Source organism: Cottoperca gobio, chromosome 10 (genome assembly GCF_900634415.1).
Source record: "Cottoperca gobio chromosome 10, fCotGob3.1, whole genome shotgun sequence".
NCBI classification, from domain to species: domain Eukaryota; kingdom Metazoa; phylum Chordata; class Actinopteri; order Perciformes; family Bovichtidae; genus Cottoperca; species Cottoperca gobio.
This window is the reverse complement of record NC_041364.1, coordinates 4,301,421-4,328,420: the sequence shown is the minus strand read 5'-3', so window position 1 is coordinate 4,328,420 and position 27,000 is coordinate 4,301,421. Positions and strand designations below refer to the sequence as shown.

The following is a 27,000-nucleotide window of genomic DNA, read 5'->3' as shown; positions in this document are numbered from 1 at the left end:
TGTCAAGATACAGATTGGTCCTTTATTACCTTTTCCAAGTCATTTTTCTCATTCGCTTTTCTATAATTGAATTACATATAAATGAGTCCATGCACAGCGAGTGAGGTCTTTGAATACCACATAATTCATAATAATAAATATCAATAGAAGCCCTCAGCCTATTATATGCCTGGGCCTGAACTGTATAGCATCCATCATTTGCCCGTCGGTCTCTGCTTTATGGTCTATTTAGCCTTCACTGTTCACATCCATCTGCCTCTAAATACCACACGGCCGCTGCCATAAACAGTGAGGCGTTTGCATCACGTGAATGAGAGCATTTCTTCTTCTTTGTTCTGGTCTCCACGTCACGTCTCAGCGTTTAGCAGCGGCGGTGGATGTGGAGGCGGAGAGCGGCTGTCCGTGGTGCTGATGGGAGGACTGATGATGCTCTCCGGCTCCGTGCAGCCGCTACTGCGCATGTTGCATGACAGGTACCACGCAAGCCTCCATCTTGGGCTTCCCGGGCTGAGGCGAAAGGGCAGCAGCCATATACACATTGATTCCAAAATAACAACAAACCGAGCGCGGTGATAAATAACAAAAATTGGCAATTTGCCGAGATGCAACTTTTCCAACAAAATCAATTAAACAAATTGCTTCAGTGGAGCGAGCAGAACTACAGCATGGGAAAGAAAGACAGCGACTGGTCTGGAAGGCTCTGTTAACGGCTGTTTGCACCGTCAGCGTCACTTACTCTAGTTTTCTAAAGGATTGACAGGTGAGAAAGCCACACGGTAAGTGGGAGCGTGATTTATTATATACGACTTTCGTGTTATTCATGTTCGGAACGTGCGCTCGTGTGTTGTGTAATCCCATGCTCGCGCTCATATGCACTGGCATCTTTTTCCTGCATCCATACCCCCCCCCCCCCCCCCCATCCCCGTCATGGTGGTCGCGGCTTGCTGTGTTTTTCTCACGCGCGTCCCTCTGCTCTTCTGATGCTCAGGCTGTGGGCATGAGTCAGTCTCTGTTACTTACTTTTCTCTTGTTCCAAAGAGACCCAAAGCGACGAGCAGCCACAGGTAGAGAGTGCCCCGGTCGTCTCATACTGGGTGTTGTGTATTGGTTGCGTATCAGTATGTTGATAAGCAGAGCACAGGCCTATCCTGGGTTAAAGTGTGAATGAAGTGTGGTACACTGATATTTAAACCACACAACAAAGCTTTATTGTATTACTGCTAACAGCTTCTAAATAATAATAATAATAATTTACCTAAATGTCCTCATCTTCTTAAATGAATTGTTTTTCATAGAACAACATGTTTATGGTCCAGAATCTATAAATGCACAGCGTGTGGAAGTAATGTGGGCAGAGCAGAAGTACTCTGTGACCTTGGACCCTTGGGGCAGACCATGTGAGGCTGCTTGAGTCACTCTCAGCCACTTTATGACAAAGCCTCTGCTGTTTTTTGCCAGCAGTAAAAAACACCAAGGGTAATGTTCTTCAGTGGTGGCACAGTTGACTCAGGCGGTACCAAGGTCAATTTATGGACCCGGTCTCTGCTGAACTCACATTTCTCTGCACAGGATTCAGTTTATCATTGGTGTGTATTGGTGTGCTCCAATTTAGCCACAAATACAGAACACAGCGTCTGATTACACTTTGATTTATTTGGGTAATAAAGCAGAGTATATTGTTATTAGTTGATATTATCATAACAAATTACTGACGCCGCAAATAAATGTTAGAGGTCATGAGTGCTCATGAATTACGGAAGAGTTTTAGGAAAACGATTACAATTTAAAAGATGTGAGAAAGGAAGCGATTCCTTGGTTAATCTGCTCATGTCTTAAATACACAAGTAAACTGTGACATACTGTAACAGTTATAATGGGACATTGCTTGGTTAATGCGTTACAAGCCAAAACAGTTGGGAAACAGAGCCATAATGTGCTGTTGTGGCGTCAGGGATAATGTTTAGAGATGGGAGTTGTCATGTAGAGAAATGCTAGAAGCAAAATGGGACATAGGAATTGAGGTCACATAAGAAATGTGGTTGGCTGCCAAGTTAGACATTTCCCTTCACTCCAGCTGCTGCCATCTGATATGTGTGGGTCAGTGTTGATGTATGTTGGCCACTTTCTTCTCCTCAATGGAGACACCAAACAACCCCACATTCTTTACAGGAATATTCCTGGAAACCATTTTCCACTGGAGAAGATGATGATCAATGAGCAGGCGAGGAACATTCAGAGAGTTACTGGGCCACGGCGGCGAGAGAGAGTTTATCTGTCTAGACAATAAACTGCTTCGGTGAATGTACAGTCTCGCTGGCAGGATGGGGGGTGAGCTGTTGGCTGAGCTGTTGGTCTTACTGTTCCTATGCAAGGAAAGGGCACCTCTTCCCTAATGGGGAATGAATCGCACAGGCACTATGGCTGCTAGGTGATTAATGGCCCCTATCAAGAAAAACAAAAGTGTAATGCCTGTACGTAGAAGTGTGCATCTGTACATGTATAGTTCTGTTAGACCTGGTTTTGGATTTTCTAACTTAATGTATGGTAAATACACAGGCCCATATTATCTCCTACATTGTGTATGTGTTGTGTGAGAAAGGATTGAACCATACCACCATCGCTATCATAGATCAAAACTAATTATATACTTCATAAAGAATGTGATAAACAACTGTGGAGATAGAAAAGAGAAGTTGCAGGCAGAAACAGCATTATTAAGCCATCTTTCTGCAGGTTCTAGACTGAAGTAGAGGAAATTATTTGTTGTTATTCAGGTGTGTTGATGCTTGAACGTGCACTACTTGATTTCAGATTGATACATTTACATTTCAGACAATTACTGTATGTGACATGCATCCAGAGAAGATGGGAATGCATCCTGTCAGGACAGCAAAGACACACTCACAGCGTTCAGAAAATAAAGCACACCGAATCTTAATACTCCCACCGAGGGCAAAGCTTAAGCAACAACTGTCTTCTGTCGCATGTGCAAATGATTGCTGAGAATTGTTGAATGTGACGAGAATACAATTCAGTTCAGGTTTTCTTTTTAATTGCACAGTTTTAAGCCTGAGTAATTTAAATGCTGTGCCCTCTTCTCAAAATGTTTATTTTTCTCTTCCACAGACTCATCTCTCACCAGAATGGGCATCAAGAAGCTCGCCATCTTTCTCCTGGTCCTCTCTCTTTGTCTAGAGGGAGGATCTGCCAAAGAAAAAGGAACAAGGAAGGGAAAGAAAAAAGGGAAGCAGGTTTTCTGTCCATCGTAAGTATGGGATAAACAACACCATGGGCTGTAAGTCGCCCTTTAGTGACCTTTTGAGGTGCCCATATTGATAGTTAAGCGTTCAGTTAAAGCACACCTTTGTCCATTTTACACCTGATGGATCCTACGTTCCATTCTTTATGGCCGTGTTTGACCAGATTCTTTCACTGCAGAACAACACTAGGAACAATGGGCATCTCAGAAATAAACACCAAATACATCAAAAGTGTGGAGGTTTGTTCCACACTGACCCTCTTTACACCTAGCATTAAAATGCATCTAGATTGTGTTTGGACATGATTTAACCTGATTACATATACACCTGGTGTTAATATGTCTTCAGTGTCCACATTGAGATGTGATTGAGATACGATTAGGATCTGATTGAGATTTGATCGGCCGCATTTCCGCCCATGGAGTCGTTGTGTGTGGATTGAAAAAGCAATTCGATTTATACTTGTGTGTAGCGTGGTCGCGATGCGTCCCTGACCACCTCTGGAGGGGATTTTGCCGATCAGATAACAATCTGTCTTCAATGCATTTTGGGTGCATTTCCACCTTTACTTCTATGTGGTCAAGCATTATCCAATTACAATCCGATCACCCAAAACTTGCATTTTAATGCAAGGTGTAAACTGATGCTACCTTATTTTACTCTTTCCTGTCTGGTAACATATGTAACTGTTTAACAAAGTCTTATATAAATAGGAAATCAGGTCATGGATAAACTAAAAAGTGAATTTTATGTGTATTATTAAACAAATGAACATCAATATAGCCTAGCATGCCTTTTGCACTGTCCATTGTCTCTATGCTGTGCAGAGCTGCACCCCTTACTTCCTTAAATGGTAACAAATGGCTCGACAATGAAAGTTCTAGAAATAAGGGAGAAACTGTTTGATGTAGTCCCAGTATTGGCAAGTGTAAGCTGTATGACATATTTCGAGTTTAGTGCTGCGGATGCCTTTGTGGATCAAGGGAACCACTTGGTTCCAGTTTAGCTGTTGTGCTTGAGGTTGTCAGAAGGGTCTGTTAAAAGAGAGAAAAAAAGAGGTTTAGTGGATGGGAATTATGTGTTTCACTTTGATCAGAGGAACCGCAGAACATACACACACTGCACCGCATTCCTGTGGAGCACTTTAACTCATCCTCAGTGCATGATAAGGTTTACATAATGATATGTAAAGTGCTTTGAGAAGGGGAAATTCTTTGGCAGGAGAATCATTGCCACCCACAAGGAGGCTTTCTTTTTCTCCTTTCTATCCCGCCAGATCCTGTTCTCTCCTTTCCCTCTTTCTGTCCCTTGTTTTTCATCAGTCAACCTCAGACAACAAATGATGTTTGGCGAAACGTCTTTGAAAGTTACCCCTTTATGTTATGGTGATAATTGTAAGTAAACAGCTGTTTTTTGTTGGTATTTTGCAGGATGGTTCAAAGGGAAACTCTCATTTTGGTTTGAATAAAAAGTGTAAATACACAGAAACACTACACTGTCATGTGTACTCCCTGAAACCCATACCAGCATTACTCATCGACTTGGACCAGTTTGTATTATTTTGGGGGATCTATAACCAGAAATGGAAAATAATATTCATAACTATGTTTTCATTCGTGTACAATCACCTGGAACTAAGAATCTTTGTGTTTTCAGTCACCTTATAATGAGCCCTTTATATCTACATAGGGAGCAGGTCCTCTTCCATGTTTTTCACAGTAGCTCAGATTGGACAAACCAAACACTGGCTCGAGTTAAGGCCTTTCGCATTTTCACATTACCCGAATGCCATCGTAATTCTCGAACCCGCTTGTAAAACTGTGGTAACGCCATCCGCCACCTGAATTTCATTGCTCCCAAAGTAACATCATGGTAAGGATGGCCTCTGAGGGACGCCAAGGTGTCATGTCTCGTCGAGTTTGTTAAAGTTTTCATGTTGTAGTTATTATTGTGTTTTATTTCCTTGTCAGATTTGTTTGTTAGTTCATGTTTATTCTTACTTGGTGGTTTAATCACGTCTTGTCATTCGTCAAGTCATCGTGTCTTATGTCCAGTCTTGTCAGTCACTGTCTGTCATTGCACTTCCTGTTTTATTCTGTACTTACCTCTTGTTCCTTATTCCAGATCCCTTTACTTCCTGCCTTTGTGTGGTTTCCCGCCATCGTCAGCGTCTGCCCCGCCCCTGATTGTTTCCACCTGTGCCCACTCACCTCATGTATAAATAGTCCTGTATCCCCTTGTCTTGTGCCAGTTTGTCTTGTTATGTCTCTGTGTCATGAACCAGTGTATCAGCAGTATTGTGGAATTTTTGTTCTTGTGAGTGTTTTGTGTTTGTGCTACCTTTTGCAAGTAAAGTATTTTATTTTACACTTTACATCTGTCTCTGGTGTCGTGCATTTGAGTCTTCCTTCCCTGTCTCTGAGGTTGTTACACAAGGTCCTTGAAGATATTACAAGTTTTAAGTTGTTGCCCTGAAGCCACAACAATTTCCTTAGACAATCAACCCTCTGCTGTACAAACGTTAGCATGAAAACACCCTAAAATAATAAACATACGTACTAAATATGAGCATGTTAGCATTTAGCTCAAAACACAGCTAAACCCAAGTACAGCTTCACAAAGATGTCTACCGGCATGGCTGTAGACTCTTAGTTATGTCATATTTGTATTTATAAATAGTTATATAATTGTCCTAGATTGGTTGTCCCCTATCTATGATCATGCCAGCATTGCCTGCACCGTCCAAATGTTAGAAGTTAATTTAATCCCTAACTGCTAGATCTCTCGGGTTAAGAGTACACGGAGTAGAAAAGGGTGTGCTGTGCTTACAGCATTGTTCATCTGCCAGGAATTTGACCTGCTAATGTAATCGTGCCTGCAGTTCCCTCTCTGTCTCTTTTGCAGAGAGCTGTCATCTGAGGATCTGGCACGAGTCCCTGAAAATACAACCAGTAACATCTTGAACAGGTTACTGCTCACCTATGATCCCAGAATAAGGCCTAACTTCAAAGGCAAGTCTCCTTTCCTCTTCATCTGTCTCTGTCTATTCTTAATTTACATTTTTGCTACAGTGCTGTCAAGTTAATTAAAGAAACTATATTATGAATATGCACCTCCATATTTCTTCCATAAACTTGGAGCAGGAACAAGTATCTGCATAAATGGTGTATTAGACATTCATGAAAATGAATTTCCTGTCCTGCATACACTTGCATATTTAACATGTACTACAACACTGTTACAATAAACCGATGTGCTCTGGTTGTGTTGATTGACTCAAACAGGGAAATAAAATTTAAAAACAAATACATATAGTGTCAAGTTTGTATACTATATTTAAATACTCTGCCTGAAGAATCTGCCAATGTTTGTTCATTCTTTACTGTCCACCACGTATCCATCTTTACAGTGTGTACAGTGTATTGTAAATGTCACACTGTACCAGGTTTCAGTCTCACAGAGACAGCCATGAAAATAACAAAGGGGTGATTGACGACCTCTGCGTCTGACTGATGGTCTTACCAGTCTTCAGGTAGTTTCCATTCTCTGGCACTTGGCAGCAGAAGCTGAATGTGGGACTCTTATGTTTGATGCATTGTGAACAGAATCAGCTGCCTCTCTGAATGCCTGGGACTGGTCCAGCAGCCAAACATCTGCTCTTGATTTCAGGGTGGGCTAAAAGCTATCCGTCCATTAACATCCATGTCATAATCTCTGAAATTACATCCTAAACTGTGCCTTGTGCATTACTTTGCCCAGGCCTATAAAATGCTGAGCTGTTTTTTTAGACCCTATAGAGAATGTTAAGCTAACACCAGAAGGGTTTGTTGAATATTTGTCAGTTTGCTTGGTTGCAATAATGAAGGGAAGTTGAGAGCTGTATGCCACCTCAGTTTGCACTTTAATTCTGTGGATTTCATGATATAATTTATTCTATGAAACTCCTGAGCCTCCAGTAAACACCTCAAAGGAAATCATTTATTCAAAGGAGGGTGAGCAGTCTGCATTCACCAAGGATTGTATTAGCTTATGCTAAAGGCAAAGTGGCGAGAGATGCCAGTATATATGTTTACAGCGTTAGCGTAGCAGAGAGGATGAGAGGTTTCCTCCATTACTTTGTAATGTCGATAATGTTTTTCACAAATCCTGATGATAAACCAGGTAAAAATATGTAGAAACAAAGACCTGCAGGGTTTTACAAGCATACTGACACTTAGTGTGAGCTTCAAGTACCGAGGTACATCGCTCTCAAGTAAAATACAGCCTGGATAATACAATCTCTTCTTTCCTATTTCTAAATCCAGGAATTCCAGTGGAAGACAGAGTGAACATTTTCATCAACAGTTTTGGCTCCATCCAAGAAACGACCATGGTAAGAATTCAATCCCCCTTCAGTCTGACAGTATTGATGATCAATACTTCTGCCAATCAGATGCAGTGGATCAGAGCTCAAAACTGCTTCATCCTACACGTTTTAAGAAGGATGCATGAGCATGTTTTTCTGGACAGTATCAGACCGTTTAGCAGTAAATCATTATCAAGACTTGGGTGTTCATGCCTCATTTATCTCATGGCTTAATTGCTGATAAAGAAAGTGCAGGATGAATCCTAGTGAGCAGATTAAGCTCAAGGACGACGCTGAGTCGACTCTTGATCACTTAGGAAACAATAAAGGGAACATTCCTGAAGGTTTCTAATGGTGTGGTGTGTTTTAATTTAAAGGTTCAATGTGTAAGATGTACCAGAATTCAAAACATTAAAGCTATTAACTAACATTATCAATAGAATGTGGAGAGGTAACAGTGTTGACGTTGTGTCAAAGACGTCTATGTGTTGTGTTGCAGAGATATCTATTACAATTAGCATGCTAACTAACTAGCGCCGCTCCGTCCAGTCTTGTAATACCACTTGTTCCTCTAGAGGCGATAGTGAGTCACTGTAGCTCCAGTCTGACCTCACACCAGAGGGAGAAGAAGCACAGCTGCCTGATCATGGATGCATTGTTCCTGACTCGCTTGTAAATATTACATGTTCCATGCCTGTTTCATAGTTTAAGGTTACATTCAAAGTGGCAGAAACGAGAAAACCACCCGCACCCTCGCCTCGTCCTCACGGCTGCCAGGAGGCTGTTTCTTCGAGTGTATAGCTGTCGACAGCCCCGGGAAACGGCGTAGCTTCAGTTAGCAGTTAGCTCAAGTTCAGCCACAACACGGGGGAACTGCAGGCTTGATCTGGCTGAGCTCAAGTCCCTCTGGCCGCTGACTGGGGCTCCGTCTGACGGAGGCGGCTGCTGAGTGCCAGCTCAGCCGACCTCTCTCCTCCCCCGGCGGGCTGCTCTCCTGGCTGACCCAAATATGCAGCTCGTTTTCTCGTTTCTGCCACTTTAGATTTAGTCTAATAAACAAACTAACGTAACATTACACGGACTACAGCCCCCGGTTAACATTAGTGCCCCAGTAAACACAGATGGATCAGAAGATTATAGCAGTGTTTTCTGACCGGCTCTCAGAGTTTCAGCTGTTTGGTGGAATTGTGGTATTCTTACCCACTGACTGACCGACATTACACAGGAGGTAATGTAAATGCAGCTGGCTCGTTACACCTTTAAAGCTGCTGGGAGGAGCCAATAAACATTAAGTGTCTCAGTAAATATGTTCTATAATGTGACACGGTAATTGAAATGAATGCAGCGCAGTGTGACAGAATCCACAGTTTGACTTAATTCTGTCTCATGAACTCCTTTATACAGCGCGGTTTTACAGGTTGTAATCTGGAGAGATTTATTCCAAATGAAGACAAGAATTCTCACAGAATAATTGAACGCAGTAATAAAGTAATCAGACAAGCCTGTGGTTCACAAATCATGCAGGCACTTCTTGGGCCTAAATGAAGCAATGTAGTCATCAATGTAGTTATAATGCAACGTCAGAATACTACCAAAATGATTAAAACATTCGGTTTTTGTCAAACTGTTTTTGATTCCACATACCAGAGGATAAAATTAACTTTTTTCAACCAACACAACTGAACTAACAACTGAAATAAAGACATAATCTGATGTGTTTACCAAAGCTGTCAAACTTCTTGTCAATTGCAGAGCTGCTGAGCAAATTTATCTTCACTCACAATGTGAATATACTGACACTGTTTTGGTCAATGGCATTTATGCCAGATAGAGAAGACATGCTCTCCAAACAAAACGGCTAAACATAAAATGATAACAAAGCATACACGCCGTAAAGACGCGTGCATGTTTAGCAGACACACCTTTGGACTCAGCTCCAAAGGAAGCAGAGGAAGAGGAAGCAGCTCAGGTACAAATACTGCCAACCCCAGTCTTCCCAGGAACATATAGAGTTCTATGTCTAGACCTTCGCACGTCTGGACTGTGTCTCAGTCCAAAGCAGTCATCAATGTTCTCCAACTTCATTTCATGAGAAGCGACACTCTGAACAAAGCCTTAGATCTTATATATTGGAATTGGAGCTGCATGAAAATATGCTCTGGAAATATTTCTTTTGGCTGCAGATCAGTATAGTGTGTCCGCTTGTATAATGTTCCAGTGCAGAGTTTCACACCAGGTCCAATTCCAGACCAATGCTGAAAATAGGAAATACATAAAACTAAAAGTGTATGAGTGGGGGTGCACGGATGGTGGAAGAAGAGAAAAACAATAGGAAACAAAAGAAAGAGGGGAAGAGAAAAGGAGAATGATGAGGAGAAGGAAGGAGAAGGGAGAGACTGAGGAAGAAAATGCAAAGGAGACAGAAAGTGACAGATATCAGACAGAAGGGCTGTAAGGGAATTTAAAAGGGAAGAAGACAAAAGTGAATTGAAAAGGAACAGAGAACCAGACAGAAGATGATAAAGAAGAAAGACAACAGACAGGATTGAGGAAATTGAGCAGGGGAAGGTTGGAGGAAGAACAATAAGAGGAAGAGGAAGGGAGAATACATTATGTCGTCTGGAAGGACAAAGTAGGAGAGAAGCAGGTGAAGGGAAAGCATTGAAAGAAAGAGAAGCCAGGGGAAGGATCGGATCGAGACGGAACAAGTAAGACCCAAGACTAAGACAGACGAAGAGAGATGAGGGACTCCCAGATGGCAATTCTGTCTTCCTCTTCCCTCCCTATTGAAAGACAGACAGAAAATGAAAGTGAGCCAGGTTCAAAACAAATCCAGGAGGAGAAAGAAGTGACAGCTGTTCACCTCTCCCCCTCAATGTATCACTCTGTGTGGTATCTGATCTCAGGAAACCCTTTCTCATCATTTACACCTCCCGAGGCCACTCCACCGTAGTTAACATATCTATTTTCCACTTTATGATTGTATTCATCAGGAGAGGTTGACTCATGTGATGTTGAGTTTTCCTCGTTGATTACACCGAGAGGTTGTGTTAAATTTCTTCACAATCTAATGCAGTGCAGGCACCTTGCTAGTGAGCCTGAGGGGAGATGTGTTTCCTTGTCTGGTTTTTAAAAAGGCGAAGGTGTGGGAATTGAAAGAGAAGAGCCAGCAGAAGCTATTTGTGCCGTCCCTTGAGGACATTGGAGTCTAAAATAAGGTTGTATAGAAATGACAGTTGGTTTGACCACTTCTTCTTCTTCTTCTTCTTCTTCTTCTCCTAAAAATGTTTACTGGCAGAAAATAAAAGCACATTCTGAGTTACAGCTGCATTTATAAACCATCCTAAGACCCCTGTGTATAAAATGGTGTTAGCTGAGTGTTTATAATCCATATACAACCGAGAGGAAGGAAACCTTTCATTTGGTTTCTTGTATCAGAGACATTGTGCATCAGCGTGTATCACAACACAATACGTAGATCAATCATACAACATATATGTTTTTTTGCCAGGAAAATAATCTGTGTATGAAGGGTGAAAACACCTCCTGCATTTAGAAATTGTATTTGTATATACAGATAGTATAAATATGTGAAGAAAAACAAGTTAGTGTGTGTGCTGGTTTGCTCCAGAGAAATGCTTTTATTGTGAAATGTGTCCTCGCTTACCAGAAAGGAAAAAAGGAAAGAAAGAGTCTGACTCTTGTTTGTAATATTTGTACTTCAGTGTATGTAGCAGAATACTTTACTGGAGATAAAGGTAACAAAGTGCTGAAACAAAAGAAATATCATAACCAATGTACTTTCATTAGGAACAGATGCACTATAAAACCACATTTAGGTCAGCTGGCTGTCTCTCACTGTCAAACCTGGCTATATTTCCAGTTGGAATATATTTTGCAAGGAGAAAGTTAACATGCATTTAAGAAATCACAATCTTCCCTTCTCACTCAATCTGGCTTTACTGAAATATTTGGCAGCAAACACACAACACATATTTCATCAGAAATATTAACCTGTGCAATTCCAAAATAAAAGCTTGAAAGGGAGAATCACCGTGGCAACTGCGAGCCATGTGTTGTAAATGGAGGCAGGTGGCATCCCAGAGGTTTTGCAGAGAGGCAAAAGAAAACATGGAAGAACACCTGAAAGACCAGAAAATGAAACTTTGCACAACTGCAGCCAAGATAAACTCAACTTAGGGTGAGACTCAACATGTTGCCTGGCATCGGATCCAACACAGGGAGCTTATTGTGACCATGTGTCCCACAGGGGCTGAACAACATGAAGTCAGAGGATCACTGAGTTTAAAGCAAGCCCCCAGAGATGATTTCTGTCATAGTGGCCAAAGTTGGATTGCGGGACATGTGATCCAAACAGACAGAGGAAACAACAGCATCTACAACTGCTTACACACAACTAACAATTTGACCCATTGGGTCCATTGTTTGCATCTTTAAAGACCACCAACAGCCGTATAGGTATATTATTTGCGTGTCCTTTACCTGGACCAGCAGTTAATAAGACTCAACCAGAGAAAGAATTTAACACACATGTGTAACAGACATGGAGGTCAGAGATGATGAGTTTTGTGAGCAGATGTCATTGGAATGACTGAATGCACAGCCATGTTTGAACTTATCCAATGTTTAATACGCGGGGTTCAAAGGGATGCATTCCTTGGATCTAATTGACTTCATTTCTACTCTACAGTGATTGTCCAAAGGGAAGTCAACACCTTACTTATACTCATATTTGTTTTGCAGTATTTCTCATTTAATCCTTGTGAAACTTTGCTGGTTTGTCAAAAAAAATCCCATGTGAATTATTGGCTCTGCTGCTGATTTAATGAATGCCTATGATATACTATGTTCTCATTATATGAGAACAAGTGCACCATTTTAAATCTGAAAACGCCTGAGTGCAGACCATAAAGCATTGATAAATGTTGGCTTTTAGCAGACTCAACATAAGCTGCTGCATTAAAAAAAAAAAGTGAACCGATATTTTAAAAATTGGGAACAATGAATAGATGGAAGTAGGTCGGTAAATTCTTACCCAGGAACACACACACACACACACACACACACCCACACACACTTGTACAGCTGGTATTTTGGCAGGTTTATTTGACATGTCATCCGTCTTCACACTCAGCAGTAATAGTCCTTCCTAACACCTGGTCCCACAACAGCTTGAAGCACGCCATCAAAGCAAGCACACAAAAAAAAGCCTCACTTTCCCAGCAACAACAATGTGGACATTTCACTAATAGGCTCTCTAATGAGCCATTTGCTGTATCACATGCTTCTGTATTGATAACATTTGACCCTTGGAGCGTCTTTTTTTGTGTGTTGACTGCTTTAAAAGCAGATGTCAGGAGTGTTTTCGCTGCAGCTGTAAAATGTCACTCTGCACGTTGAAGTGGTGTGTTGAGACGTCGGCTCTGAGAAAACACTGCTTGTCAACGACTTAAAAGAAGAAGAAAATATAACCTGTCAATAAGGTGAAACTGCTGTATCCTAGAACAGTTATAATTATCTTGAAGGGCATTGTGGGGAAAGGTGCTAACAGGAAAATGCGCACATTTTTTCTTATTCTTTATCTGCCACCGCCGTTATTAAAGTTTGCCGTCTATCTGAGAATCCTCTTTTTAAAACCAGAATGGAAAATGTGAACAAATCATTCAGAGAGATCTTTATTCCCTTTAAAAGCATTTTAAAAGTGTGTCCACTAGTGCTCACGTGATACGTTTGTCTGTTGTTATACCTCACAGGATTACAGAGTCAACATCTTCCTGCGGCAGCGCTGGAACGACCCGAGGCTGAAGCTACCGCAGGACTTCAAGTCTGACTCTCTCACCGTTGATCCCACGATGTTCAAATGTCTCTGGAAACCTGACCTGTTCTTCGCTAACGAGAAGAGCGCAAACTTTCATGAAGTTACCCAGGATAACCTTCTCCTCTTCATTTTCCGTAATGGAGACGTCCTCATCAGCATGAGGTAACGTCGTCCATGTTATGTGTGATTGGCAAATTGAAAGGCATTAAATATTGAAAATAAGAATTAAATATGCTCCAATTGTTGTTACAGGAAAATGTCACATGACCTTTAGCTAGCTTTCAACTTCATAAGAAATTCTGGTCTTGAAACTTTTTTAAATAATGTCACCGTATATCTCTCAGTGAACTTTTGCTCAAATGATATACTGTTGGGTACAGAGAGGTCTTCACCCACAGGAAATGATGAATATAAACTTTCATTCTCTTGGCTCATTTTAGTGTGTGAAGTTTACTGCCTTCATATCAGAATCTCTTTGATTGAACTTCCCATTTTTCAGAAATTCATCCATTTGGAGCCATAAAAGTTTCCGTAACTTTTAATTGGAACCCACGCTTTAGACGCGTCAAGCGATTGGTGGTCTGGTACAGTCTATGGTCTGGTGTGGTGGCCGTTGATGCTTATTTCCTAAGAAACAATCAGTAAATCAGCTTAGTTGGTGCAATAAGGCTGCATTCAAGAAAAATGGCATCAAATGTGGATGAGACAAACACGGCCATACGAGTTGTGTAAGTACTCTTACAGAAATAATAACTCCTTAATCAACACGTTTTTTTTTTCACCATAGCTTCTATTTCAACTGAAAAAAAGATGTCGTAGAATAGATACGCCCTACTTGTTACTGATTGGTTAAGGTAAAGAAAACAAGAACAATTAGCTAACGTGAACATGTCGTCAGGCGGATTGAATGAACTGCCAAATTAAACAAAATGGCAATTCAATGACATCATCAGGCTCCGTGCAAAGCTTGCGTAATGTAGCTTTAAATGTGTGTGAACGCAAACACATCGTATGATTTAAGGCCTAGTTGCAGAGGACTCTTACCTGGAGGCATTGATGTGGTAATGTAATAATTGATCAGTTGTGTTCGTCTTAATGCCCTGCACATCTTCAATGATTGTTTTAGTCCTGTGTGCTTCTCAATCATTAACGGAAGATTTGTTTCCCATATAAGCAACGATTCCCTGATTATTATCTTGTTATTTCTGGGAATCATTTGAAGCTGCAGACTGCAAGAGTGAAATATTGAAAAGATAAGGAGACTGTTTAGTTTGGGAAACAGCTCCTCTCTGCTGTGTTGGGTTTCAATCGTCTCCACAGATAATCCTAACGAATCGTTAAACATTGAAGACATTTGTTGTGAACCTATGAGATCTCAAGGTAATACTAGAGTCATGCAAACAAGGCTTACAGTATGTGTGAGTGTGAGTCGAAAAAACTGAACGATTTTCTTCCTCCAGGTTGTCCGTCACCCTTTCCTGTCCGCTGGATCTGGCATTGTTCCCGATGGACACACAAAGGTGTAAGATGCAACTTGAAAGCTGTGAGTGAATAATACCAGCTTAAACCACCAATCACATATCTGCTCCGTAAATGTGATTGCTGCTCGTTAATATTTGGGAGATACAGTATTTATGAGTTGGGAATATATTTGTTGTTTTTATAAAGTAGTTGTTTTTGGGGTAAATGAAAGCTCTTTGCTTGTGTTTAGAAGCCAATTTCCGTGGCGAACACTGAGAGAAGTGGAATAAATCATCATATTTTAAGGCTGTTGTGAAAGTCTCACAGTTAATTGAGCTTGACTGTGGTTATTGCATCTTGTTTACAAAGCAGTTTAGTCTTGAATAAGCAAAATAACTTCAAGCCATTTCCCCCTAATGGCTAACCCGCCTGCTGAGGCTGCTCGTCTGTGTGCATTTATATTATATTTTTGTATTTGATTGTATGTTTCTGTTTCTGAGTTTGCTTAACGTGCAACCAGATATTGTGGTTGCATGTATATATATGCATTTATGTAACCGCAAGTGTGGTTCCAACAATGTAAATGTGTATTCCCTTTTTGTGTGCCTCTTTCATCCAGTTGGCTACACCACAGACGACCTGCAGTTTATGTGGCAGACAGGAGACCCGGTGCAAATGGATGCCATCGCTCTGCCACAGTTTGATATCAGACAGGAAGATATTGATTATGGGAACTGCACCAAATTCTACTCAGGAACAGGTACTGTCCTTGTCACCAATCCAATTGTCTAATATATTTTCAGGAAGCAGGAAGCTGCAGAAATGCTTATTAGTAAGAAGAGTAGATGTGTAATCATTCAAAATTGTCAGTACTAGCTAAAAGCAGCTAGGTCTCCCTCCTAAACTTACTTTTTAAAGCATTTCCATCAACCACAATGTCTTTCAGCTAAACAACGTTTTAAATTCATTACCGTTCATCTTTTAGTGTTCCCTTTATCCATCCATCAACATAGTTTAATATATCTTTCTCCGTGTAGGCTCAAGGCTACACTGTCCTTTGTTTAAAAGGGAGTTTGTAGTTGGACTTTGAGTCGTGAAGTGGTGGGCCTTTATGCTTCTGGCTGTAACCAACATACAAGCTGTGTTATAAGTTCCTAGTCAAAGAACTCATGAGAGGACGTTGGGTCTTTTTGCCAAAGTAAGATTAGTTGCGAGCTGTTGATTGAAAGATGAAATATTAGCAGCTCAGATCCTGAACAGCAGCTTCAATTGCACGTTCTTGTCTGACTAAAGGTGAAGCCCTGTGACATATTTTACACCTCAATCATGCTGCTTCCACTTGTTCAAGGAAATTCAAATGTAACACCTCAATAACTAACAGTATTGGGATTATTTTGCCGTGTGGAGATTAAGTCTTTTAAAGAAGAGTAGAGATGTGTACGTACTGCTTTGTGATCACACAGTCAACTAGAATCACTATTGCAAAGTCCATTCTTTGCACAGTCATGCCAACGATGTTACTCTCTCCAAGTGAACTAATAATTGCCAGAACAAAAGCGCAGCTTGTAATAATACTCTGAAAGTAAGGACCCTTGTCGTGGCCGACGCTGTGATTTGTCACGGCAGTAAAATCACAGGTCATTGATTATGTTTCTATCCCACTCAGGTGTAAGCCAGGATCCACAGCCCTGGCTGTAGCACAACTCAATGGAAGGAAGTAATTGATAACGTCATTAGTTACGTCTCTCTGACAAGTTCAAGTGTTTGCTTTGAGAAAGCTACATATCCGAGTTGAATCAAGTTGGGTGGTGGTGGCCTAGTGGTCTAGTGGTATGGCTTCCATACACAACACCAGATGGTTGTGAGTTCAACACCAGGGCTGCCACCATTGTGTCCCTAAGCAAGGTACTTAACCCTGAGTTGCTCTGTCTTCTCCTCACATTACTACGTGTTCTTGGTTACCACCAACGTCAATCAGCAGAAAGTATTCACCTGTCCATCTCAACCCTTCGTTTGCTTCTTTAGTGTGTCTTCATAGATATTTCCAAGATGTTGGGTGAAGGTAGCTACATGCTCACACTAAAGTACAACATGTCGCTCTAGCCTGTTTCCCCAGGATGTTGTCAGAGCTAAAGTATTCATATAATTAAAAAAAATAAAAGGTCCTGGTACTTTGCCATATTCAGCCCAATGTCGGTACAAAATTACATTCGCAATGAAATGGAAAATCTCTATCAGCCAACAGAGCTGGTATGACCTCAGTGCTCTCGCTCTCGGGAGGCACACTGCTGGCAATGAGTCAGCCTTTTAACGGGTTTCCATGGCAACGTGGCTAGACACAAAGATCTCCTCTGTGTACGACCGGTTCGAGCCTGCTCTGCGACACAGGCAGCCCTTATTTGCTTTATAAAGCTCACCCAGAGATCCCCGGGCTAGTTAAATATTACTTCAGCCCATCCACTCTACCATCCCATTGGACCCACCGCCCAGCCTCAAAGGAGCGAAACACAACGCGGTCTGAAAATGTATTGATGCTTATTCCATATTCCTGCTTTAAGCCCGACTAATGAAAACCACATTTCCAGTAGAGATGGATCAGTTAGAATTGATCTTTTATAAATGGAAATATATGCTCTGCCGTTAAGAATGATAATCCTCTGAAAACAGGAACATGTTCCTATCCTCTAAAAATATGAACCGGCAGAGGACAGATCTAGGTCTCCTACATAAAAGGCATGGTATGAATTGGAAATGTTTTTGGTCTCAGCTCTACCAAAGTTAGCAATGATGTTAAAGTCTTTTTGCACATTGACCTTTTTCTTTCCCTTCTCTTTTGTTTCCTCTATTGCTAATGGTGCACACAGCTGTGCTTTGTGCCAAGACAAAGGCAAGATCAGATACAGGACTTAACCTGGCTGCTGCCTTTCCTCTCAATGCCTGATACGGATTTAATAGACCAAGTCAGTATTGGGCCATTTCACCCACCTGCTCTGTTTCAACACCGGAGCAAGAAGTTCACATTTCTAGACCAAACTGAGTCATAATAGGCCATTACCGAAGAGATATTGAGAATTTCGACCATATTGCCCACGTGAAATCCAAAATCCAGCATTAATAATGAACGAATACAATCCATCCATCTTATTTTAAAGGAGCTATGTCTTGTTGGAACACAGTTACCTCGTTTATGATGCCGGTATCCTCTGTACTCTGCCTGCTTCTCATTTTGCATTTTACTGAAGTTACTTAAATCATATTTCACCATATTCTTCTTCCTCATGCAGGGTACTACACTTGCGTAGAGGTTATCTTCACCCTACGGCGACAGGTTGGCTTCTACATGATGGGTGTTTACGCCCCCACGCTGCTCATCGTAGTCCTCTCTTGGCTGTCCTTCTGGATCAACCCTGATGCGAGTGCTGCCAGGGTGCCTTTGGGTACGGATTATTTGATCAATTCCACCACCTTCCACTGACATTTACCGATACACATGATGTGTAAATATTCCGAGCGTCATTTCGACCAGGGTGCAGTGCATATTTGGACATGAGATCAAAAAGAAGGGTGGGTGTTATTGAGGTAATAAGATGTGAAAGATCCTCTTATAAAAAGCCATGGGAGGACAGAACTGTAGTGGATCAAATCAAACTCTCTGGAGGATTTATGTTTTTAGGGTTCACTGACATTATGGCCTCAATCTAATCCCTCATGACATCATCAATCACTTTGACATCATGAGTGACTTTATCTATCTAGTGTCCAGTGTTGTTCTATATGTCATGAATCACTGAACACAGCTGTTACTGACAGATGGGAGCCACCACTTGGTGCTTTAGGTATGTCAGTGCTTTTAAGCAGCATTTAGTACAGTAGGTCTAAATACATGGGAATTTAATTGTGTAAGTGCAATAACTGCACTGGTTGGTCCATGTAAGAAAAGTTATTATCTTTTAGTCATTTGGAAAATAGGTTTGAGTTCCACATCTGAGTGGAAAATGTCAAAATAAATAGGTTTTCTGTTGAACTGTGAATGTAAAGCCACATGCACAGATCTCCATTGCCAAAATGTAACAACATTTAGTACATTTTTGGATTTTGCATTCAACTTAAGCTTAAAACCTGCAGGTACAAGGCTTCACTTATAGAAAAGGTACCAGCTCGTGTGTGTTTCTGGTGAATCTGTCTGTTAATCAGTGTAACAAGAGTTCTTCAGGAGACTGAGAACCAGGAGACACTCAGCAACGAGGCAACACCTGATCCCCATTAACCCAAATTAATGAAGGGTTGTGCTGAGGTGCATGAGGACATGCACCCAATCTGTCTAACCTACAAAGGTCCAGCTAGCCTGTTAGTCTGAGCCCCAAGAGGACACAAGAATGCATCAGTACTGCTAGTTCTGAGTTCATGTTGTCTATTTGTTTACACACTGAATAAATCACAAGTGGGAAACAGATGAGCTATCACTGGTGTTTCCTTGTTTACAGTTATGGTTGTTGGCACAGTCTTAGTTTCACCTGCATAATACTCTCAAACTAGGTTCATACACTTTGTTTGGTCCAAATGGAAGATAGTGATGACCTCACCACATGCACTCATCGCATCTTCATTGTTAACCTTTTGATTATTTTCTTCACCATAGCTTAATAAATGTATTTGTGTCGTGCATATTCATATATTTCCCATGCATGCAAGTTGCCACTGCACATCGTAGAGTTGATAAACAATATTAACAATTCAGACAAAGTTTCTGTTCCTACTCTTCAATAATGGACTATGTGTCTAATACGTCAGTGTCACCCACGCACAGTGTCACAGAGGCAGAAGATAATACATTGTTATCTCACTCCCGTCGTCCACTGCCTCCTTTTCTCCATCCTCCCTCCAGTTGTTTATCACCACTTTCATCCCATCATCACCCCAACTCCTCTGGAAGCCTCCTCTGACTTCTCTCTAAATGGGATCAGTCCAGGTCAGTCAACATTTAGGTGTGGGACTACACTCATTTATTGCTCTTCTCGGGTGTGTTAGCCTTTAACTGTCTGTGCATGTACGTGTGTGTGTATACGTGTGTTCATTTACCTGAGAATGATGAAAGATATGTGTGTGCAGCGTGTTTTCTTTCCACTTAGGTAGTGTGAGCAAATGTTACAGTAAAAAAAGTGGCCTTATCATTGCATTTCAGAAATATGTTTTCCGAGTTCTTTCTGTCTGATTCATAGTGCAGGTTTCTTGTTTACAGGCAGCTGTGTGTGTCATTGGGGAACAAGGCAAACAAAGCTATTTTAGTATCACCCACCGCTCATGTGTCCTCTCTCTCCGTGGATAATAGGTGGGCTTCCAGGATGACAATGCTCTCTTTAAACACTGTTTCCCAGTGAGGAAAGAACAGTTTGATTAGAAGATCTTGAACCCTGTGTGAACCCTCCCTTGATGAGTGGCCATAATGAGGCCTGGAGGCAAAGCCAATCGATCATTGCATTGTATTTATTATCTCTCTAAAGAATCATTACAGGAGGGGAATGGGCAGTGAATCTAGTCGTTGGTGGTTACAATACCATCTGAGGAGAGCGCTTGTAATTACTTCTGCTGTAGCCTAAAAGAGTTGCTGCTGTGTAGGGGGAACGTCTAACCTGTAATCCTGTTAGCTATCAGAGATAAAACAATTTTAAATGACTGCTATTAGAGGCTGTCTGAGCTCTTGGAGATGTCCTAATAGAGGAGGTAAAGGAACGGTCATGAATTTCTAATTGCTGTCATGTTCTCAGTGAGCATTTTATTACAGCTTTTGTGCATTTTGGGAGATTAATTTGTTCCGCATTTTATGCTTTGAGGAGAAAATGCATATGTTCTCAGCAGTAAGTGGATCAAATACTTGTCCTCAGTGGAAACAAACATCTACGCTACGCAGGAAGGACTGTCTTGTGTCAGTGGTGTATGTTGACAGTCATGGTTACACTCTATCATATGATTAACCGGAGCTGCGTATTGTTGTGGCCGACATATCAAAAGCTGCAGCAGAAGTTGTCATTGACTGGCTGGTAGATGACATGAAGTGTAGAAGTATTATGTATTTATGTATTAATCGTAGAAAAGTTACACTTTCAAGTTTTTACATCCACCTTCCTGTCACTTTGCAGACTGACAAGGTTAATTGTCTTTCTTCTTTGCTTAGGCATCCTCTCGGTGCTCTCTCTGTCCTCTGAGTGCACCTCCCTGGCTTCGGAGCTGCCCAAAGTGTCCTACGTCAAGGCCATCGACATCTGGCTTATCGCTTGCCTGCTGTTTGGTTTCGCCTCGCTGGTGGAGTACGCCGTGGTCCAAGTGATGCTTAACAGCCCGAAGCGCATTGAGGCCGAGAAGGCCAAGATAGCGGCCAAGGAGAAGGCTGCGGGAAAGAGCCCCACTGCCAAGAACAACACGGTGAACGGGACCGGAGGGACGCCGCTTCATGTCAGCACCTTGCACGTCAGTGCATCGGGTTTGATAACTAAAGTGTGTATATGTGTGTGTTTGTTTATATCTACACTGTCACTACTACATTTAGAGCAATTTAGATGTCTGCAGATTGTTGTGACACACTGTCTCCCAATGCAACATTATACTTTATGTGCAGCGTTTAAATATAACGATTGTAACTGTGTCGCCAAAACTTTATTCAAATAAATGTACTAGCTATATCAATCCCAAAAAAAAAATATATATATATATTTATTGCTCACTATCAATATTTTGATGACATTACTTAGGTAATAATCTTTAACACTGACCTTATCCTTTATCCATTCATATACAGATATTCACTTTGTGTTGAAAACGTTACATAAATAAAGTTTTTATTAAACCAAGCTAAAAGAACTTGGCGTTCAAAGATGTTTTTCACCGACCTTAGTTATGTGAAGTTGTGCTGCTTACAATTCTGACTACACTTCGACTTCCTGTTTCACAGCGAGAACGTTTAGTCCTGTATAAGATCTAAATATGGAACGTATTACATTCACATCCATAATCATAAAGAACGTCCCCTTGGGTATTTACTTAATCACCAAGACATTTCACTGATGCTGCTTTTCTGTTGCTTTGTGTAAGTGTGCAGTGTGTGTTTGTATCTCTGTGTGTATGTGCACGAGTAACCTCCCACATACAGCAACACACAGCACAATGACAAACAAAATACATATTCCGGATCAAACATCCTCAGGCAGGTTTGTGACAGTGAGGCGCAGCGATCTAATCTAAATGCAAAACATGGACATCCAATCATTAAGAATATACACGCAGCTCAGTCACGATTCAAGTCCGACACTCACGTGCACATCGGGCATGAGGGATGCTGTATGGGTCTTTCAATTGTGCGCCTAATTGAAATGAATGTACCTCACAGTCTACGTCGGTCCGCACAGCTTTTGGTTTGAGAGGATTACATTATTCCGTTGAGGTTTAATGAGTTTTCTTGTCAAAACCAAATCAAAATAATGAAGCTCTAATGAGCTTAATGACTTCAGTGAGTAAGCATCCATAGGCTGATTAGATACTGTTCACCCCGCAGCCTACAGGGAAGTCGATGAAAGGGATTTTTTGGACAACATTAAACTACATCCTTTTGTGTGATGGCACATAGAGGATGTAGGGGGAGCTACAAGACACCATATTTGGCAACATTGTAGAGCTCAAAGTAAATCTAATTTTGGCTCCAAAAGTACGTTTTTCCTCTTAAAATAACATTTAGTTTTGATTTATCAGCATGAGTTCTGTCCAAGCTTCAGGATGAAACAGCTCCTTTACTGGGCTTTTCAAAGTGTACTCTGTTTTCAATTGAGTCCAACACTCCTAAACAGGCTCAGTTAAATGTTCCTCACAGTTTAGAGGAAACCTGGCAGGTAGGACTGGACGCGTCTGAGACACCATTGCTGCTGAAAAACTCACAAAGAACCTTTTTGTGTTTGTGCGTTTTTGTGGAGTTGTACTGGTCGGTTTCTACGTGATGGTGTGTGTGCAGTTTTGTCCACATTTGACAGAAAAACTGATTAATAGAAAATATGCAAATAGACGATCAGTTGGCTGTGGTGAGTCAGCAGGGGCTGTCTGTGCCATCTGTTGTGGTGGTGTGTGTACATATCTATCCATGCATCTATACATCACACAGTAGATTGATACATAGATATACCTGCATGGGGGAGAGAGAGAGCGCACAAATCAATGCCAACATTTCTGTTCTATTCTGAGATGCAGGGTGGTGTCATGTTACCCGTAAAAAGAGCTGCAGCTGATGTAAAGATGCTTTTTTTGTTGTTGTCATTTATTGTTCACAGAGTGTAAGAACAATTCAGAATGCATGGATTCTCATGACGTAATGTCCTGATGAAGTCCTTGAAACGTTTGATTAATGTTTCGTGTGCAAAAGCAGAAGTCAGACACGTGTCAGCTGAAATTAAAAAGACATCTAGGCGTCAGGTTCTGGAGCAGAGCTTGGTGGTGAATCAGCGAAGGCAAACAAAACCAAAACATCGAGAAGGCTGGTGTCGTAAACAGGAAGGCAGGCAGCAGGAAGATAATGAGCGGCAGGTGCGACTGTGCGTGTGGGGATTAGCACTTACTGATTTTATTTGATATGCAGTATGTCATAAGTCCTACATAGTACTACTACTGTCTGCCAGGGTACGGTAGATAGGTTTAACTGGAGCAACAGATGTGATAAAGCTATTCTGCAGAATGTTATAAACACAAGTCATCTCAGTGCTCAGTCGGTATCGAACCTCTTTGGTGTGGTTCCACTGCCTCAGGGCCGACTATTAGTCTAATCTTATCTTGGTTTATATATTACAGATGAAATGCTGCAGATCGTAACAATGTATTCTGTTGTTCTCCTGCACCCAGGTGGTGGAGACTCGCTGCAAGAAGGTGTGCACTTCTAAATCCGACCTGCGGACCAACGACTTCAGCATCGTGGGCTCGCTCCCGCGGGACTTTGAGCTGTCAAACTTTGACTGCTACGGGAAGCCCATTGATATCGCCAGTGCTCGCGCCAAAGCCATGGCCAAGAACAACAAGAGACCTCCTCCCCCGAAACCAGTCATCCCCTCCGCTGCCAAAAGGGTCGACCTGTACGCCCGCGCCCTCTTTCCTTTCTCCTTCCTCTTCTTCAACGTGGTTTATTGGTCCGTATACTTGTGATTATTTCCAAATGACTTTGTATCGTCGACTCCCTTCTCTCCCCCACGAGTTCTTTGTTGATCTGATTACAAAAAGTGTAATCCCAAAGTGAACATTGAGTGCGTTTACATGCACACAGTTCCCAGGTTTTCAGTCTTATCCTGTTTTTTACTGTATTCAGGATCTAGCATTTACAAGGAACATGAAAATCCTGCTTATTAATCATTGATCATTACACTATCCAGGTTTCTGATCGACTGCCAGCAGGTGTTCTGACCTCAGCCACTGTGTTCTATACCGACAAAGATCGCCTACAAACTTGGATAAGGCGTTTAAATGCTTAGATATTCTGGTTTCTATCTAAGTACTCCAGTTTGCATATCTTCTGAAACCAGGATATGATGTTTACATGCACAACAGATAACAGGGAAACTCCAAAAACAAATCATAACCAGGATGCGCATGATGTAAACGCACTCATAGAGAAATGTGAATCTTACCCACACAAAAATAATTGCCGAGAAGAAAATGAAACTGTTCTGTAGTGTTGTTATTATATTTACATTTACTTGAAAACAGACGACTATCATCATTTGTGTACGAAAAAAAACAATCTTACAAATGAATCTTTCTTTACCTAAAGTAGATATTTAGCGTCTCGTATTGGAACACTTAGTTTATTGATAATGGTACTCGAGAGGCTAATACAGGATCGCAGATACAACCGGTGTGAAGTCCAATGAGATGGATTGCTTAGCAAGCGAGCAGAAGATGCACAGATCCATAAAAGAGCATTTGTAAATAGCTATTTGATTTTTTTCCCTCCTTTTCCAAGTGGGAGTCTAGTTAAATAAGTTAAAGCGTGTAACATTGTAATTACGTTGCATGTTTTAAAAGAAATGCATGTAAAAGAAGATACAATTTAAATACATATATATATATAAAGTATTTATTACATTTTATTATTATTATTATGAGTTGCTCTTGAGAAGATACATGGATATTTGAAACACTGTTCCTGTTCAGATGGTTATGTGACACTGCCACCTTTCCAACACATGTAATGTTTTCCATCACCCACCTGTAGCGTGTGGAAATGGGTCACTAGTGAACTGTGACCATGTGTTTTGTGAAGTTTACAAGCAGAGAAAAATAATCAAATGACTTTTCACCATTTGATGTGATTAAAGATTAACACACATATTTGAATTCTTTAACATTGTTTGGTTTTTGTTTTGTCACATCCTGTTTTTTAATCCTGAATGGTTTTGCAACAGGCGGGAGAAGTCTGCATCTCCAGCGTCTCCCCCTTTTGTTCCGCCGACACACAACAACACAGATGTTTCTTCCTGACCTCTCCTAATTAACCATCACCAGCCAAACCAGCTATTTATTATTCATGCAAAACCTGCTCAGAAAATGACCCCCGACTATCATTGCGAGACGTCTCGTATGAGATCCGTCTCCAGCTTAATGAAGCAAGGTAGATGCTGGCCTTATGTCATGACAACAGGGTCAAATTAATGACGTTTGAGGCTAATTTGGAGCAGGAGTGTGCGTGTTAAGGAGAGCGAAATGTCATGGGAAAAAGCACAAAACCGGAAAGAAATACAAAATATTTCTCTCTATGGCTGCCATGGTTACAGACATGTGAAAGGATTTTGTCTGTCATTACTAAAAAACCTGCCGCAGAATGAGAGTCAGACTGAAACTCCACTCGAGTAGAAAAAGCCTCTAAAATCACACATGAAACATGAATCATCGAGAGACGCATGTGTTCTCACAGATTAATGAAAAACATGTCTGTTTGTGTTTTTCATCCCAAGACTCATTTTTAGATTATGCAGAGCAGTGCCCTCCAATGGCCACATGTATATTTGTTTAATGTAAAAAGGAGACAGAACGCTCTCCTGGGAGGGAAACAGATGTCGTGCCAGGTTGTGTGTGTAAAGTGTGATCATGGCACCGGCAGAAAAGATGAGGCTGATTTCCACTTCATGCTAGAATACAGATGTATGCACTGAAAGGTGTTCAAAGGTACATTCATTATAAGATATGTTCAGCATTAAATCAATAACGTCAGAATCCTTTAGAAGAGCTGAAGTGATAACAAGTCAAGTTTCACATTCCTGAGGCTGTCACCTCAACATTACAAAATGCACCGGCTAATAGATATTAAGAGTTAATGATTAAATCCAGTATCAAGTACAGTCCTTTCACTGGTGTCAACTGGTGTGACTCATCTATCGCTTTATGTGTCTGTGTGTGTGCAGCCTCCACCCCCACACCCCTGCACCCTGCTAGCAGCACAGTGCAGTAACCTATATCACACAGGGTGCTTTCTAATCCAACATGACCTCTCACCAGGCTGCCGCCCAGGCCACCAAGAAAAGCACCATGACAGTCAGGCAATGATTAGAGGAGGAACAGTGGGGGGGGGGACGAGAGGCCACAGGGCTTATTGGAAGCTCGTTTACTGTGAACAAGGCTTTCACACATCAGTGTTGTGCGTTTACAACCTTATCCTAACAACACAAATATACAAATGCAGAGTTAACATTGAATTTATATTCAAAAGAAAGAGCATTTGTACCACTCATCCAATATAACGTCAGTGCAGTGATTATATTTGTGCAGTGTCGAGGGGGAATCGTCACGGTTTTATCTGAAACCTGAGTATTAATAGGCTATTTTCCCGAATGCCACGGCGGATATCTTTTCAGCCACAATTTTCCATTCGCTCAGAGGCACGGAGGCCGTTCGGTGGCAGACTTTTGGCTCGAAAAGTTTGAAGTTCATAAAAGTGTGGAGGATGCCATTTCCTTTTAGGAGTCAAGGTAGTGAGGAGCTCATTTCTAGCCAGACCCAACCAATCGGTAAAATAACCGTGACTGTGGGCTCCGTCATCACAGTTAGTTCTGCCCAAACCAAAGAAGAGATGGTGA

At 41.4% G+C, this 27,000-nt stretch overlaps 1 protein-coding gene across 3 annotated transcripts; it reads left to right on the top strand.

Annotated features, from left to right (window-relative positions):
• The first annotated feature begins 386 nt into the window (after positions 1-386).
• On the top strand, positions 387-25,256 carry glrbb (glycine receptor, beta b). Of its 3 annotated transcripts, none has more exons than XM_029442008.1 (10): positions 387-760; positions 3,127-3,265; positions 6,165-6,271; positions 7,565-7,632; positions 13,380-13,606; positions 14,905-14,987; positions 15,525-15,665; positions 18,190-18,342; positions 21,078-21,397; positions 23,780-25,256. In XM_029442008.1, exons 2-10 carry the CDS (start codon positions 3,144-3,146, stop codon positions 24,074-24,076), a joined length of 1,518 nt encoding a protein of 505 aa, XP_029297868.1. In that variant the 5' UTR covers positions 387-760; positions 3,127-3,143; the 3' UTR covers positions 24,077-25,256. The 3 variants fall into 3 exon arrangements, with proteins under 3 accessions (XP_029297868.1, XP_029297867.1, XP_029297869.1); XM_029442007.1 differs by having other exon boundaries at positions 387-776; XM_029442009.1 differs by lacking the exon at positions 387-760 and having other exon boundaries at positions 3,144-3,265; positions 21,078-21,370; positions 23,780-24,076.
• Positions 25,257-27,000: the final 1,744 nt, after the last annotated feature.

What these genes read in the sequence shown, in the direction of transcription:
- glrbb (XM_029442008.1), top strand. Translation starts at nt 3,144, where the DNA reads ATGGGCATCAAGAAGCTCGCCATCTTTCTCCTGGTCCTCTCTCTTTGT. An exon ending in CCATCCAAGAAACGACCATG is followed by an intron (nt 7,633 to 13,379) that starts GTAAGAATTCAA and finishes TATACCTCACAG; the next exon opens with GATTACAGAGTCAACATCTT. An exon ending in TGCTGCCAGGGTGCCTTTGG is followed by an intron (nt 18,343 to 21,077) that starts GTACGGATTATT and finishes TTCTTTGCTTAG; the next exon opens with GCATCCTCTCGGTGCTCTCT.